We start from the raw sequence: 18,224 nt of genomic DNA on the forward strand, positions 1-18,224 counted from the left end.
AAGATTAAGCAGCAGTTCTAATGACCTTGTTATTGATGGGACGTTAAACCCTAATCTCCTCATAGTCATACATCATCTTGTGAGACAGTACCTTTTCATTGTTTATTATTATTATTATTATTATTATTATTGTCATAATGCACAAAACTATTTTCAAATAGCGGTTGAAGGCTGTGGTGTCGTTGCACACCTCCGTTTGCCAAAATGAGTATTTTTCTTGATAGGAAAAGATCAGACAATGCTGCCAAACAACAACAACAACATCAAGAATAAGAAATAAGGTGTGAGAAAAACAAAACAGAAAATCTCTACTTCAGATAGCAAGTAAGTTAAAGAGAGACTCAGTGAGGACACATGAAAACTGAAACAATACACACTGCTAAATTTGGCTTGAAGATGCCTACAACATTCTCTGTAATGGTGCAAAAGTATGACACCCTGCAACATCACCCTCAAGCTCTGTGACACCTCAAGCAGTAAGATGTTGATACATGCGAAAAAAAGGCTATAACTCAGAAGTTGATGGGAGATGTAAATAAGTTACTGATGATGTCACATTGGTACCACATTCCACCACAATTCTGTCAATGTCATTGTGTACATGTTGCATGACCAGAAGGTTGTCATACCCACCCCCCTCTTACCCACAGTTCATCCCTTCTTTTAACACCACTGCAATGGAGGTCAGAATCAAGACACCTAATCAAGACACCCAGCACTGGAATCACGTGGTTTTCTTATTAGTGGCTAAGGAAAACATCTCTCTGCCTCTGCCTATGCCTGTGGGAGAGCCACTGCAGGTCATTACTGTGCTGTTATCAAAAGCACTCATGTTGGCTGTCTGCTGCCATAGCTCATTAAAACCAAATTTTGCTGCACTTTCTAAACAGATATGGCCACTACATTGCCCGTGGCGAGAGGAAATGCCTGAAATGTGATATTCTTGGCACGCTCTTGACATTATGAATCTCAGCATATTGAATTCCTTAATGATTTCCAGAATGGAATGTCCCATGTGTCTAGCTCCAACTACCATTCTGTGTTTGTAGTCTTTTTTTAGGGTAGGGAGGACAGAAAGAAAGCAAATTTTAAGAGAGGTTAGAACTGAGACAAACCTTCATTTTGAGAAAGAAATCAAAAAACAATTCCAGCTTATTACATCAGCATAAACAGCCATTGGTTAAGAATTTTCAACTGTCGGCAGATATTTTTACTCCACCCAATTTTAACTCAGTCAATGAGAAATGTCAGCTATCTTTATTGCATCAAAATATTCAAGGACTGAGAAATAAAATTAATGAATTAACTATCTGCATAGATGAATTAGAGTCTTCAAACCCAGCTGACATAATCTGCCTCTCTGAACATCATGTGACCACTGGTATAGAACTTTTAAGTGTTACAGGGTTTAGGTTAGCATCTCACTTTTGTAATGGAGAAAGGAGGAGTTGCCACATTCATCAGGAAGTGTCATAAATTTAAGAACATAGACATTCATAAATTTTGCCTAGAACAGCATATGGAAGCATGTGCAACAGAATTAGAATTTCACAAAAAATCCTTCATAATATTAAGTGTATATCGAGCACCTGCAGGTAACTTGAATCTGTTTGTCAACCACCTTGAAGCTGTACTGGCCCATTTAACAACCAAAAACAAAGAAATAGTGGTTGCTGGTGATTTCAATGTAGATTTCCTTAAAGACTCCCCCAATAAGAACTTATTTGAGTTAGTAACACTATCATTCAACTTAATTCCCACTGTAAAGTTCCCCACTAGGATAGCCACTTGCTCACAAACAGCCATTGATAATATCTTTATAGAAAAGCCCAATGAACAAAATTATATTACGAAACCAATAGTCAATGGCCTCTCAGACCATGACATGCAGTTCCTTCTGTTAAATGTTAATACTGAACAGGATATAAAATCTGTTAAATCTGAGCTCAAGAGGGTAATCAGTAAGCCAAAAATTGATTATTTTAGGACACTCCTCAGAGACATTCACTGGACTGATGTATACAGTGCTCATGGCATGAATGAAAAATATAACATTTTTGCTAATAAAGTGCTTACCTTATTCGCCTGCTTTCCCCCAAAACTTACCAAGGTTAGAGCAAAGTCTACAAAGAAGCCATGGATTACTCGAGGAATAGGGGTATCTTGTAAAACAAAAAGAAAACTGTATCTGTCAATCCGAAACATTTCCAATGTTGATGCTATAGCACATTATAAGAAATACTGCAAAATATTAAAGACTGTAATACGGATGTCAAAGCAAATATATTACAAGGAAAAGATAGTCATATCAGATAGCAAAATAAAGACAATATGGGATACAGTGAAGGAGGATACCAGTAGAACCAGACATGAAGAGGAACAAATAGCATTAAGAGTAAATGATACATTGGTGACAGATGTGTATAGTGTTGCAGAACTTTTTAACAAACATTTTATAACTGTTACTGAAAAGATGGGGTTATCACGTTCGGTAGATGCTGCTATGGATTACCTTAGACCAGACATTTCAAGTAACTTCCATAATATGAATTTGACCCTCACTACCCCAACAGAAATAATGTCCATCATAAAATCTTTAAAATCAAAAACATCTAGTGGGTATGATGAAATATCAACAAAGTTAATTAAAGAATGTGATTCTGAGCTAAGTAACATATTAAGCTATCTGTGTAACCAGTCGTTTATCAGTGGAATATTTCCTGAATGGCTGAAATATGCTGAAGTTAAGCCACTGTTTAAGAAGGGAGATAAAGAAATAGCATCAAATTTCCGTCCAGTTTCACTGTTGCCAGCATTCTCAAAAATTTTCGAAAAAGTAATGTACAGTTGTCTTTATAACCATCTTATCTCAAATAACATACTGTTAAAGTCACAGTTTGGATTTCTAAAAGGTTCTGATATTGAGAAGGCTATCTACACTTACAGTGAAAATGTGCTTAATTATTAGACAAAAAAATTGCAGGCAACTGGTATATTTTGTGATCTGTCAAAGGCATTTGACTCTGTAAATCACAATATCCTTTTAAGTAAAATAGAATATTATAGTATAACAGGAAATGCTGCAAAATGGTTCAAATCTTATATCTCTTGCAGGAAACAAAGGGTGTTATCAGGAAAGAGACATGTATCAAGCTATCAGGCATCATCCAACTGGGAACTAATTACATGTGGGGTCCCACTAGGTTCCATTTTGGGCCCCTTACTTTTTCTTGTGTATATCAATGACCTTTCATCAGTAACATTACCAGATGCCAAGTTTGTTTTGTTTGCCGATGATACAAACATTGCAATAAATAGCAAATCAAGTGTAGTCTTAGAAAGATCAGCCAATAAAATATTTGTGGACATTAATCACTGGTTCCTAGCCAATTCTTTGTCACTGAACTTTGAAAAAACACACTACATGCAGTTCAGAACTTGTAAGGGGTGTCCCAAGAGTATATGTCTAACATACGATGACAAGAAGATAGAAGAAGTGGACAGTGTTAAATTCTTGGGATTACAGCCTGATAATAAATTCAACTGGGAGGAGCACACCACAGAACTGCTGAAGCGTCTTAACAAATCTCTGTTTGCAATGCGAATTTTGTCAGACATAGGGGATATAAAAATGAAAAAGCTGGCATACTATGCTTACTTTCATTCCATAATGTCATATGGGATTATTTTTTGGGGTAATTCATCAAGCCAAGCTAAAGTTTTCCGGGCACAAAAACGTGCAGTGAGAGTTATATGTGGTGTGAACTCAAGAACATCCTGCAGAAGCCTGTTTAGGGAACTAGGGATACTAACTACTGCTTCCCAATATATTTATTCCTTAATGAAATTTGTCATTAAAAATATATCACTTTTTCAAATCAACAGCTCAATTCATGGAATCAGTACTAGAAATAAGAATAATCTTCACAAGGATTTAAAGTCACTTAGTCTTGTACAAAAAGGTGTGCATTATTCAGGAACACACATTTTCAATAACTTGCCAGCAGCCATAAAAAGCTTAACAACCAATGAAATTCAGTTTAAGAGAAGCCTAAAGGATTTATTGGTGGCCAACTCCTACTCCATTGATGAATTTCTTAGTTAAACCAACTGATTTGTATATAAGTACAACATAACTTCTGCACCATTTCAGTGCAGTAATGTTTTCATTGTAAATAAGTATTACAGTATTTGTATTACCTTATAAATAAATAAAAAAGTTTTTTATTTTAAATTCAGTGCATTAGTATTTGTAAAATGACTCTTAGTGTTCATTAAAAAATGACAATCATTCCACTTGTGATCTGTGGAATGGTACATTAGCTTATTTGTTTTAGTTGTAAATATTTGTCATGTATTGTTGTTTTTCTGACATGTTCCACATACTGGAGGACCTCCTCACTACGGATCAATTGGAATGAAAGTAAATCTAATCTTATCTAATCTAATTGCCACCGTGCAACCATAATCACATTGGAAACCATTTCATATGAATTGCCTGTGTTGAAGGGACCGCTCTGTGAATGCACTGTCCTTTCATACCTTATACTATATCAGTGTATTTGCATCTAGCTATCCAATGACTTTTGTCACCTAATCATACGTTACATCCAGCTGGATAACAAACTGTTTTGTAATAGGTCAGCTACTGTTGCCAAGAGAAATCCCACCTGCTTTCATAATGTGCAATAACATGTGTCAGAAATTAAACTGGATTGGCACAATTTAATCCAAATGTTGATGCAGCAAATGCTTTGTCAGATTGATTTTCAACAACATTATGCTAATTGATATACGGCATTTAGCCTACTTCATGACAGTGTTTCACTGCATCAGATAAGTGACAGAATAAATATGACCTAAGATGAAGAAGTGGCAACCAGTGCAAATATCATTTTGTGGACTGCACAGAGGAATTTATGTATACAAATAGAACACATATTACTAATGAGAGTAATGTAAGAAGCAAGGGTAGAAAGCTAAAGGGAAATATCTGAAATAAAAAAGAAGTTGCAGGAAGAGATCATCAGAGAGTTCAGAATGTTGCATCAGTCATGTCATGTAATACATATTCACAGTTTTAAAGCTTCCTGACTCATACAGACTTATTGTTGCCCACAATTTTTCTTGCACTAGGATGTAGTGATCTTCCAATTTTTTTTCTTGAAAGACAAGAGGATTATTCAATGGTATATGCTGAATATTCAATGGTGTATGCTTGTGAATTGACACAAAACATGGTATACTTCGCAGGCTTAAAAAGAAACGCAGTGGTCCTCAACTATATGCACTCAGACTCAGAGTTGAAATAACTTCAAATGATGAGTATGATGGCAGCAGTACCTTTAAGAATGCCATTTATTACTGCAAAACACCTATTGGTGTCGATGGCCCTAAGTTGAGTAACAGGGAAACAATAGATTCCTACTTCACATAATTAGTTATGAGCAACAACATAGCTCGTGAGATATTCACTCCTAAATGCATTCTATGTCTTCACTGCAGAAGCCATGGAAATCTCAAAAGTGCACAAGTTGGCACTACGAAATATTTCTATCTCCCGTGACTACGCGCAAACTGCTAAACACTCTCCAAGTGTTTCCTGCGACTATCCGTCGTGCCTTCCCGTCCAGCACCCCTCTCGTGTCCTCTGTGACCCGATGCTCCTCCCCCAGTTCCATACAGTCTTTCCATTTACTTCGGTAGTCACTTACCATAGTGACAAGCACTATGATTGGCCAGAGCGCTCCCACCGTGTCTCCAAGCCAATGCACTCTCTTAAACATATTGAAACACATACGAAATACTGGATTTACATTTAAATAGCTTGAAATTAAATAAATATTCCTATGACTGTACCATAAACACGCTCTGACACACATTATTAAATTCATAAACAAACAAATAAACATATATCAAAGGAATAGTAACAAAAGTAGGCCAGTAGCCTAATGTGTCTGTGCTTTCTAAAACACAGTAAATATTTGACAAATTTCTTCATGAATAGTATATATCAGATATAAACAAAGACATAGATGAATAAATATATTTATAAGCATCCTGCTACCATTTTTTCGTGTAACTGTGGAGTACTTATGGCCTGACGTGATCAATAGTAATCGGCCACTTTGACCACCAATAACTCATGTACTATTCAAGTTACATGCCTGTAATTCATAGCAATTCATGTTTACACTAATAGCTTTCCAAAGACATGCTGATCAACAAAATTGGATGAACTGTTTAGATTTTGGGAACTTCTGTCTGGGAGTTACTTTTTTAATTTACAGTCAGATAGTAAACTTTAAACTAATAAAGGTATTGAAAATCTGATTATACCATCAGAATCGTAGTGCTAATAATGGTAACATACATGTTTCTTTTTAAGGTATCATGAATCCTTTTGCTATTATTAATTTTTACATGAACTGTGAAATGTCTGCCATTATGGTTTCACAAAGTCTGCCATCTTTGGCACTCCTGGCATACAAATCCCCTTCATCGACACAAAGCACAGACCTCGACACAGCATCAACATGGAATTTCCAGCCTCGCGGTCGGCCTGGACCACGTGCTGGCCTACCCCTCTTGCTCCGGCTAATGTTTGGTACCACGTGGTTGCTGACGAGCCCCGGCTTGCCAAGTGGGCCCGTGCGGCCACGCCAACTCCGAACTTGGAATATTTTCAGGGCGGCGCAACTCGCCCGTTAACTTAAAACATCAAGAATTGAATGTTTTTGCAATGAATTACATAGTGTTTTGAGAGGATAAATCTCTGGTGTCAAAAGTTAGACTTCTGGAAACATTTACTGCTTTTTGTCATTTTTCGTTTGGAAATTACTAACTGAATATTTTGAATGGAGTGCACAACTTATTTTTATGCTTAATTTCCTGTATTTTAAATTCCTCTTTAATACTCCTGCACAGCCCATAAATTTTAGTAACACAACTGTGTTTTAGAGCAACATAATTTTAAAATGAGTGATGTCTCTGTTTTGCAGTGCGGCAGTTTGCAGATATCTGTCTATTTTCAACGGCACAGTACAAATGCACTGTAGCAGAAGCAGAAAGCGAGTAAGTGATTACAGTTAGTTTACGCTTAATAGTACTGTTAGGTGAAGATGTAGAACGTAATATTTAGCATTTCTGCAGTGATAAACAAATGCTTACAATGGAGAGACATTTCTCTGTAGTCGGAGGACACATTGAGTAATTATTTTTGCTAAAACAAAATACTTTTTTAAATAAAAGATAATTTCTTTTTCAGAATTCCAGAATGCTGAATCTGATTCTAAGTGCCGGCATTTAAGGTGGAAATAATGCTTTAATTAAAGTTAATTTTGAGTATGATTTATCACCTTACTCAACATTTAAGTGTTTTGTAATAAGAAATACAGTTCAAATGTGTGTAACAGTTAGCTAGGAGAAACAGTAAACACACACACACACACACACACACACACACACACACACACACACACACACACACTCTGAACTAGCAGTTTTGAAAATTATGATAGTGTTGCATGCATCTACATATCTTTTATGACAGTTTTAAATATTTTTCCTCCTGAAATTTATACGTCTACATTATCGTAAAGAATGCATCACAGTTTTACACATCACCTCTTTAAAGAAATGAGTGACTCAATGCTGCTAACATTAAGCATGATTTCATCTTCTTATAAGTGACAGACGTGTTTAAGTTCCAGTTTTGATGACAAAACAATTGCGATAGTTAGCTCAACTTCGAAAATGACTCTGTAAATGTTCCCATTTTTTATGTATCATCTGTTAGTTACATAATTTAAATTGCACTTAGTATTAACTAAATTGAAAACAATTAGTTACTTCCTCTAGAGGTGTTCAGAAAATAACTCCCATTTACATACTGGGGAATTCAATTTGTTTTCAACAGCCCTTATATATTAGATTATGGTAAGGAAGTCTCAGTTGTAATGGAAGGAGTGAAGATAAGCACTCTCTGTGTAGCTGAAGAGATGCAGAGTGCCTCACAGCTGCATGAACGAGATTGAAAACACACACACACACACACACACACACACACACACACACACACACACACACACCTCTCCAATTTCTTCTTTATAGAAGACTTGATGTGTTTCAAAATTCACATTACAGTCTTCTCGAGGTTGTGAAACACCCTATCAGAATTAATATTAGGCACTTCTTGAGGCCTTAGAAGGGATTTAATAGATGAGTCTTACAAGGAACCCATGTCCAAAAATGTCATCCAATGACAATACTAAAGAGCTTCAAAGTTATAGGAGCCAGGACCTGTAAATGTACATATGCGAGGGTTGATTCCATGATGATATTGTTACAAACTTTCTAGGATTACTGAGAAGAATAAATGTATCAGTTTGAGGCAAGGGAGCCTGTACTGGAAACAAAAAGAGTTGAAAGTTACTAGTAAAAACTGTTCAGATACCTCTGACATTGGATTACATGTACTTGGACTGTTATTGCTAAGATTGTAGTGTGGGCAACATTCAGAGGTGGTAGTATGGACCAAAACAAGTAAAAATATCCAGTAAACATTAGCTTGAAAACATCTCCTCTGTTGAACAAGTATTCATAACTCTTAAGATAGGCATTTTAGACCCGATGTTTACTAAATATTTTTTTTCCTTGTTTTGGTCCATATTACCACACCTGAAAGTTGCCCATCCTACAATCTTAGCAACAGTACCACTACATGTATTCCACTGTCAGAAGTATTGGAACAGTTTTTGTTTATAACTTTTGACTAGTTCATTTCTTGTAAAGGGACCCTTACCTCAGATTGACACATTTATCCCTCTCCATTGTCCTAGAAAGTTCGTGACATCACGGAATAATCCTGTATGTACATACATTTAAAGGTGCTGGCGCCTATAACTTTGATGCTCCGTAGTGTCATTGGATGACATTTCCGCACATAGGTTTCTGTGTAAAACTTGCTCCATTAAGTCCCCTCCACAACCTCTAGCAGTGCATAACATCAATTGTGAAACACGCTGTGTGTGTTCAACAATGTAGAAAAAGATAGATTGCTACTTACTGTAAAGAAGACACGTCAAGTTGCAGACAGGTACAATTAAAAGACACTCACTCACAGCTTTTGGCCACAACCTTCATCAGTAAAAGGGACAAACACATATGCACACTACTCAAGCACACAAGATTGCCAACTCCTTGGGCCGGAATGCAGCATCACTTGGGATGCAAATAGCAATCTGGAAGGGCAGGGGGGGGGGGGGGGGGTGAAGACGTAATAGTTTATTGGTGGAGAGAGAGAGAGAGAGAGAGAGAGAGAGAGAGAGAGAGAGAGAGAGAGAGAGAGAGAGAGAGAGAGAGAGACAAACACTGTCTGGTGGACTGTGCAGAGACTAGACCGCCAACAGGTGCAGCATCAGGAGGTTATGGGGCAGGGAGGTGGGGAAAAAGGAGCAAAAAAGGAGAGGAGTGTGGAAAGCCAGGTGGGTGCATTGGCAGAGGGTGGCAAATAAGCAGGGTGGGAGATGAGAATGAGGAAGAGATCATAGGACAGAGGGGGTGGAAACTGATGGGTGGAGGATGTGGGGACAGTATGTACCATAGGTTGAGGTGAGGATAATACAGGAATGGAGAATGTGTTGCATGCATAACTCCCATCTGCTCACTTCACAAAAGCTGGTGGTGGAGGAAGGATCCAGATGGCGCGGGTAGTGAAGCAGCCATTGAAATGAAGGATGTTCGTTCAGTTGCATATTGTGCCACAGAGTGGTCTACTTTGCTCTTGGCCACTGATTCACAGTGACCATCCATCTGGTGGACAGCTGGTTGGTAGTCATATCAGTGTACAAAGCTGTGCAGTGATTGCAGCAGAGCTGGTAAATGACATGGCTGCTTTCACAGGTGGCCTGGCCCCTGATGGGGTAGGATAAACTTATGACAGGACTGGAATAGGAAGTCCTTGGTGAGTGGATTGGACAGGTTTTGCACCTGGGTCTTCCACAGGTATATGATCCATGTGGCAAGGGGTTGGGATTGGGAATGGTATAGGGATGGACTAGGATGTGGTGGAGGTTGGGTGGGCGACAGAACAACACTTTAGGAGGGATGGACAGTATCTTGGGTAGGATGTCCTTATTTCAGGGCACAATGATAGGTAATCAAAGCCCTGGTGAAGGATGTGGTTCAGTTGTTCTAGTGTGGGTGTTACTGGGTGATGAAGGAGCACTCATTTGTGGCTAGTTTTTGGATGTGGTGGGTGGAGGGTGAGGGGAAATGGCACAGGAGATTTTTTTGCAAACTAGGTTAGGAGAATAGTGCCTGTCAGTGAAGGCCTTGGTGAGGCCCTCAGTACACTGAACAAGGTAGTTGTCGCCGTAGATACACTGTCCCCAAGTAGCCAAGCTATATGGGAGGGATTTTTTGGTGTGGAACGGATGATAGCTGTTAAAATGCAGGTACTGTTTGTGGTTGGTAGGTTTAAGGTTGGTAGAGATGTGGATGGAGCCATCAGAGAGGAGATGGTCAACATCTAGGAAGGTGGCACACTTGATTGAGGAGGAGAATGTGAAGCAGATGGGAGAGAATGTCTTCAGGTTGTGAAGGAAGAAAGATAGGGTGACATCATGAAGATATCATCAATGAACCTGAACGAAACTAAGGGTTTGGCTAGGAAGGTCTCCTGGAGATCGTGCACAAAGAGGTTGGCAAAGGTGGGTGTCATTCAGGTGCCCATCCTTCCCTACCTTCAAATAAGAAGTAGTTGTGACTTAGGATAAAGTTAGTAAAGTATATGAGGAATTGGGTAGTGGGGGTTGGATTCTGAAAGACGATGGGAAAGGTAGTGTTCAACAGCGGTAATACCATGAGCATGAGGGATGTTGTTGTATGAGGTGGTGGCATCAGCACTGACAATTAGAGGCCAAGGAAGTAAATGGGTGGGGATGGTGGGGAGTTTATGAAGGAATTGGTTGAGTCTTTAATGTGGAGGCTAGATTATGGGCAATTGGGAGGAGGTATTGGTCAGTGAGAGCCGAAATTCTTTCAGTGGGTGCAATAACGAGCCACAACGGGTAGTCCATGATTTTTGGGTTTGTGGTTTTTGGGGAGCGTGTAGAAGGTGGGTGTGCATAGTGTCATAGGAGTGAGGAGGGAAATGGTTTCAGGGGAGATGTTCTGGGAAGGGCCTATGGTTTTAAATAGGGATTGGAGTTTGTGTTGGACTTCTGGGATGAGATCACTCTGGCAAAGTTTGTTGCTGGAAGAGTCAGATAATTGGCGAAGGCCTTCTGCCAGGTTGTCACATTGATTAACAACAACATTGATGGAACCCTTGTCTGCAGGTAAGGTGAGGAGGTTATGATTTGTTTTGAGATTGTACTTGACTGTTCTTTCTTCTACTGAAATGTTGGTGTTCTGAGGAAGGGACCTTGGGAAGGATGGTGAGACTAAGCTGGAGATAAGGAATTTATGGAAGGTGTCCAGCAGGTGGTTATGGGAGGGGGGGTGATCAAGGTTGGATGGTGGTACGAATTGGAAGAGGCAGGGTTCAGTGTTGGAATTACGGTGAGTTTGGTTGGAGGGATTGGTGACAAAGAAGTGCTTTCATTGCAGGAATTGGGAGGAGGAGAGTAGGTTTTTGACAAGTCCAGCATGGTTAAAATTTGGTGTAGGACTGAAGTTGAGGCCTTTGGACAGTACTGAAACATCTGTGGAGTTAAGGGCTTTGGTGGGAAGGTTAACAACAGTGTTATGGGTATGTTTTGTCTCTGGATTTGGTGGGGAGTTGGTAGGGAGTTTGGGGGATGTGGCAAGTTGAAAAGGTCAGTGAGGCAGGGTTTAGCCGCTATGAGGGGAAGACGAGGAGGAACACTGTGGGTACAATAGATGTCAGATAGTGTGCTCTGAGATGGCAGTAGGCTGTTAGCAAATTAGATAATTTATGGAGGTGGTGTCTGGAATACTCCTCGAGCTGCTGGAGAACAAGGGATTCAATTTTGGAGATGCGACGTATGGAGTGAGGATTGCAGAATGTAGTATCTTGTGGAGGGAGCAGAGGTGGTTGTGGGATGCCTGTGCCATGGAGATGTGTTTTTTGCAGTACCAGGTTTGTGATGACCAGGGATTGGTGGCATCTGAAAAGTTGCATTGTGAAAGCAGGGGTGGGATCCAGAGAAAGGAATCTTTATAGTTAGGTTATTTGGGGTGGGGGGGTGGGGGGGAGGGATTTCGTGGTTTAGGCAGCATTTGAGAAACAGGATGTGGGACTGCGTTTCAGCTAGGGTAAGGGATACTTTTCTGAATTGGTGCAGAAAGATGGAGCAAGGGTCCATTGTAGAAGGAATGGTGTAAAGAAAAATCGAAATGATGCAGAAATGGGCAAAATAGGTGTTGCTGATTGTAATAGGATCTGGCTAAGTGAAAAGACGCATGTAGGTGCATAAAAATACATAAAGACATGCAGAAACACACACAGATACGCAAAAATATGCACAGATATGTAAAAATACATACAAATATGCAAAAATACATGAAATTGTGGGAAACCGTGTAAAACTGTGCACAAATACGTTGAAAACGTGCAGAAACATGGGTGAAAAGGAACGATGACCGGTAATCCAAGAGAGGAGGGGGGTGGGGGTTGGGGTGGGGTGGGGGGCGGGGGGATGGGTTAGGTCAAGGATCAAAAGTTCATGTGGCATGGGCAGGTGTGGAAAACAAAAGTCTTAAGTACGTCAGGATGAGGGATGAAGTGGGATCAATAGGAATAAATGTGGTTATAGTTTCAGAGGAAAGAATCTGAGGCATTAGGTGCAGCATCAACAATAAAGTAGAGAAAGAATTGGACCCTGAGAAGAGTAATGCTATAGATTAGAGCAACGAAGGGAAAAAATCACAGGGTTGGAGGGTGGAAGAATACCGTTCAGAAAAAATCAAAGAATAGAAACACCAGATAGGAATATCAACAGTGTAGGAGAAGACTGATCGCTATTTACATTGAAGAAGACATGTCAAGTTGCAGACACACGAGAGAGACAGAGAGAGAGAGAGAGAGAGAGAGAGAGAGCGCAAGCAAACACACCTCACACACACACACACACACACACACACACACACACACACACACACACACGGCCAACTCCTGCACCTCGGGCCAGGAATGCATCGCATGGGATGTAAGCAGCAATCTTGCCTCCAGCACAGCACATTTGAACAGGGTCTGATGTGACTTCCATATATTTAATTTTCTTTGTTTTGCTTAGCTACATTATGTGATTGGAAGTATCCAGACACGTAGCTAAAAATGACGTTTAAGTTTGTGCTGCCCTCCTTTGGTAATGCTGGAATTAAATATGGTGTTGGCCCATCCTTAGCCTTGATGACAGCTTCCACTCTTGCAGACATACATTCAATCAGGTGCTGGAATATTTCTTGGGAAATGGCAGCCCATTCTTCACGGAGTGCTGCACTGAGGAGAGGTATTGATGTCTGTCAGTGGGGCCTGGCACGAAGTTGGCGTTCCAAAACATCCCAAAGGTGTTCTATAGGATTCAGGTCAGGATTCTATGCAGGCCAATCCATTACAAGGATGTTATTGCCATTTAACCACTCCACCACAGGCCATGCACTATGAACAGGTGCTCATTCATGTTGAAAGATGCAATCGCCATCCCCGAATTGCTCTTCGACAGTGGAAAGCAAGAAGGTGCTTAAAACATCAACGTAGGCCTGTTCTCTGATAGTGGCACATAAAATAACAAGGGGTGCAAGCCGCCTCCATGATAAACATGACCACGCCATAACACTCCCCCTCCGAATTTCACTGTTGGCACCACACACGCTGGGAGATGACGTTCACCATGCATTCACCATACCCACACACTGCCATCGGATTGCCACATAGTGTACCGTGATTTGTTGCTCCCCACAATGTTTTTCCATTGTTCAATTGTCGAATGTTTACACTCCTTACACCAAGCGAGGCATCGTTTAGCATTTACCGGTGTGCTGTGCGGCTTATGAGCAGCCGCTCGACCATGAAATCCAAGTTTTCACATCTCCAGCCTAACTGTCAGAGTACTTGCAGTGGATCCTGATGCAGTTTTTAATTCATGTCTGATGGTCTGAATAGATGTCTGCCTATTACACATTACGACCCTCTTCTACTGTCAGCAGTCTGTCAGTCAACAGATAAGGTCAGCCTGTACACTTTTGTGCTGTGTGTGTCCCCCTTCACATTCCCACTTCACTTTCACATTTCCACTTCACTTTCACATCAGAAACAGTGGACCTAGGGATGTTTAGGAGTGTGGAAATTTCACGTACAGACATATAATACAAGTGACGCGCAATCACCTGACCACGTTCAAAGTCCTTGAGCTCTGCGGAGCACCCCATTCTGTTCTCTCATGATGTCTAATGACTACTGAGGTTGCTGGTATGGAGTACCTGGCAGTAGGTGGCAGCACAATGCACCTAATATGAAAAACATATTTTGGGGATGTCCGGATACTTTTGATCACATAGTGTATTTGTCATCACATTTATCGTTCTGCATGAGGAAAGCTTCTGTGGATTCTCCACATAACTGAAATCTCTTTAAAAATGGCAAGAGTGGAAGGGGAAGAGGAAGAGGAAGCGGAAGGAAGAGTAGTGTGCAGGTGTGGACAGAGATGAATGCATTCTGGTGGAGTGTGCAGGAACTAGACTGTGTGTGTTTATATATGCTGGGGTGCGATGGTTCTTTCTTTTTTTAAATATAAAGTTTCTAAATTTGCTTGCTTCTGAAACAGTTACTTCCTGGTGGTAAAGTCTTATTTAGGGAAGAAATCTGATATCTTCTTGCTGGAGAGACAAGTTGTTTGTCATCGATTAATACTGTACGTAATCCCCATGATGAACACTAAAACGTAGAGAAACAAAGTTTGGTGTGGTAGGAAAGCCTTCGATCTATTTATTACTTTATTTGTAGGATTTATTCATCAGCTGTTTCTCAGATGGAGTGAGAAAACAAATTATACACAAAATTTCATAATCTTTTTAAGCTGGAAAATAAAATTTGAATATCTGGTGATAAAATTTACTTTTTAGGTTACTCTCCTTTGCTTCTGCAGTTCTGCACACTTTTGAGTAAATTGTTGAAATGTAACTGATAAAAAGTGGTTCTTATTTTCTGAACACCTCACTTCTGGATATGCTGTACATTAAATGTATTAAACACTTTTTTTATGTTGTCAAGCACATAATTTTTTTCCTCTGTTATGCTCTAAATGGTTGTTACTGGAATCTGTTCAATGGGGACAGTGGTCTGACCTTGTTGACGTTACAGAGCATGCGTGGTGGGGCCAGGCTTCACCCTGTCGAAAGTGTTCTTGGTGAAGCCATTACTGGCCAACAACAAAGATAAACGTGGTCTGGCGCTGGATGGACAGTTGAAGCATGAGGGCACGAACCTCGCCTCATCCACCATGTGAGTTTGATGTGGCAGGAAAGGGCATGACTTATGGGTGCTCTTGAGTTGAATTTATTCATTAGTTGTTTATTTTTGTTTCTAGTGGACTGGGAAAATACTGAGTTGCATTTGAAGCCTTTGAAATATAAACTGTAAGCCACAAGACATGTCCGTTGGCTGTTTCAGTTTATACTGTAAATGACAGGCAGGGAAATTTATTTTTTTGCACCCATTGACATGCCCATGACTGCCCCACCGAGATTGAAATATATTGTTTTATCATGGGTTGTATTCTGTGTGCCTAGAGAGGGCTGTCCCATCGGACCAGGGTTCACCTTGAGCAAAGTGTTTGTGCTGACGCCCCTCCTAGCCAATAACAAGGACAAGTGGGGCTTAGCTCTTGACGGACAGTTAAAACATGAAGACACGAATCTTGCCTCCAGCACTTTGTAAGTCAATATTTGAACAGGGTCTGATGTGACTTTCATATATTTAATTTTCTTTGTTTTGCTTAGCTATTTGTCATCACGTTTATCGTCCTGCACGGGGAAAGCTTCTATGGATTCTCCACATAACTGAAATCTCTTTAAAAATGGCAAGAGTTGATTCAAGTAGACTTCATTGATTGGAAAAGACTGTCACACTGTTGAATATGAATATAACTAGTGAGAAACTATCCCTTCATAGTTCTTAATGAACCAGAATGATAAGAGACACACTGAAGCCTCCTCAGACCCTCTGTGATGTTTACTCTGCTTGATTCTAATGTTAATGTGCTTCATTTCTTGCATTTTGCTACATTGTGTTGTAATGCTGGCTAATGCATCTGACAGGCAAGAACTACATGATTACTGTGGCATTTTAGACATATTAGTTTGCTTTTGTTACATTTGTGATCCTCCCAAGTCTTATTTGAGCATGCTTCGCATGTTTAAAACAGAGGGAAAGGTGCCTAGAGTCATTGTCTTGTCAGTAAATAATATAAACTTTAGAGCATGATAAAGCTTACTTTGTCACTTCTGCTCAGCAGGATAATGTGTAATGGGTAGAGATGCAGTACGCAAAAATAATTGACATTGATTTCATGTAAATCTTCATTTACTTATGTTGAAGGTATCACTAATATATATCTGTGTCTGTGTGTGTGTGTGTGTGTGAGAGAGAGAGAGAGAGAGAGAGAGAGAGAGAGAGAGAGAGAGAGATGTAAGAACAGAAATGGAGAAATCGTTTTAAGACAAATTTCAGTGTTATATCTCCATGTTTGTTTCCTTTTCTGACAACCTTTTTCGATTCTGAATTTTTGCCAAAGTAATTATTGAGAAAAATTGACGAGATAATATTAACAAGATGTTGCAAAACGGATGTATGTGATACAGCAGAAATTGTGGAAGGATAGTGATTTAAATGAAACTGTCTGCCAGATTAAAACTATGTGCTGGTCTGACACTTGAAATTGGGACATTTTACTTTCACAGGCAAGTGCTCTACCAATTGAGCTATCCAGGCACAGCTTATGACCCACCCTCATGGATTTACTTTCTTGAGTACCTTATCTCCTATCTTTCAAACTTCATGAAGTTCTTGTGTATGTGTTGTAGGACTAGTGATCCTGGAAGAAAGAATATTGCATAGACATGGTGAAGCCTCAGCCTGTGCGATTGCTTCCAGAATGAATTTCCACTAAGCAACAGAGTGTACTTCGATTTGAAACTTCGTGTCAGATTAAAACTGTGTGCTGGACCGGGGTTTGAGCTTTGCCTTTTGTGTACAAGTGCTCTACTGGCTGAGCTATCCAAGCATTACTAATGGCCAGCTCTCACAGTCTGTGATAGGCAATGGCCCCAGCTTCAAGTTCTGGTCTGGCAAACAGTTTGTCTTCTAGGAAGTTCCATATCAGCACACACACTGCTGCAGAGTCAAAATTCATTGTGGAAGTGATATATATGATTGAACAGTAGTGTTAGCATGGCTGAGGAAAACTCGAGACAGAGCTTAAAGGTCATGTGACTACTAATTGACTGCCAAACAATTTTCAGTGCCTCTCTGAGAATACTTCACATTGACACTTCATTATATTAACAGTGATTTGAAATGTCAGCATTTAAACTGTGTGGAAGAATAGTTTGATTCTGAGATTCCACTGTGTTGATTTTGTCTACCCTGAAGCAATCTTGACGACACTATGTATGGACTGTGATTAGTATTAAAGCAAGATAACAACTTCCATAGCTTACAAAATGATTTAAAAATGAAATATTTTGATTGTGAAATAATGACACTGACAAGTTTTTCTCCAATATGAACAGTTTGGTTGAAATTATTGACTTTCCTAACATTAGATACCAAGGAAGTTAAATTCTTTTGTCACGTTAACCATAGCAGCTATTCATGGCAAAAGTGAGACAATGAAAGGACTGGAATATTTTATAATGAAGTCCATCTGCTATCTTTTCCGTTTCTGTTTGCGAAGGTACATCGTGAAGAACCTTCATAGAAATGTCAACATGCCAGAAATGCACACAGTATCTGTGAAAGTTATATGCAGTGTATTCTGAACTGAAACCCGTGAAGTTGTATGGAAAATATTTGGAATGTATTCCACCACAAATTTGAAGATTTCAATAATGAATGTCTCAAAACTCCTCAAGTGAGTGCTTAAGCCACATTGACACTGAAATGATGTTACTTTGGTGATAACTGAAGCCCAGAGGGTGAATACTGTGATTCAAAGTGCACATCGGCAAAGTGAAAATACTATGGAATAACAGCAGGC

The 18,224-nt window shown here is 39.7% G+C and overlaps 1 protein-coding gene across 2 annotated transcripts in view; it reads left to right on the forward strand.

The window, feature by feature from the left end:
* The window catches only part of LOC126247339 (beta-arrestin-1), a 553,332-nt gene that overhangs the window by 521,057 nt on the left and 14,051 nt on the right, over positions 1-18,224 (forward strand). Inside the window, exons 9-10 of one of the 2 annotated variants that reach the window (XM_049948472.1) lie at positions 7,002-7,074; positions 15,329-15,469. In XM_049948472.1, the coding sequence (XP_049804429.1) occupies positions 7,002-7,074; positions 15,329-15,469 (214 nt within the window). Of the gene's footprint in view, positions 1-7,001; positions 7,075-15,328; positions 15,470-15,756; positions 15,901-18,224 lie in introns of both variants that reach the window. The other variant, XM_049948471.1, reaches the window with a different exon arrangement.

This window comes from Schistocerca nitens, chromosome 1 (genome assembly GCF_023898315.1).
Source record: "Schistocerca nitens isolate TAMUIC-IGC-003100 chromosome 1, iqSchNite1.1, whole genome shotgun sequence".
In the NCBI taxonomy this organism is placed as follows: Eukaryota; Metazoa; Arthropoda; class Insecta; order Orthoptera; family Acrididae; genus Schistocerca; species Schistocerca nitens.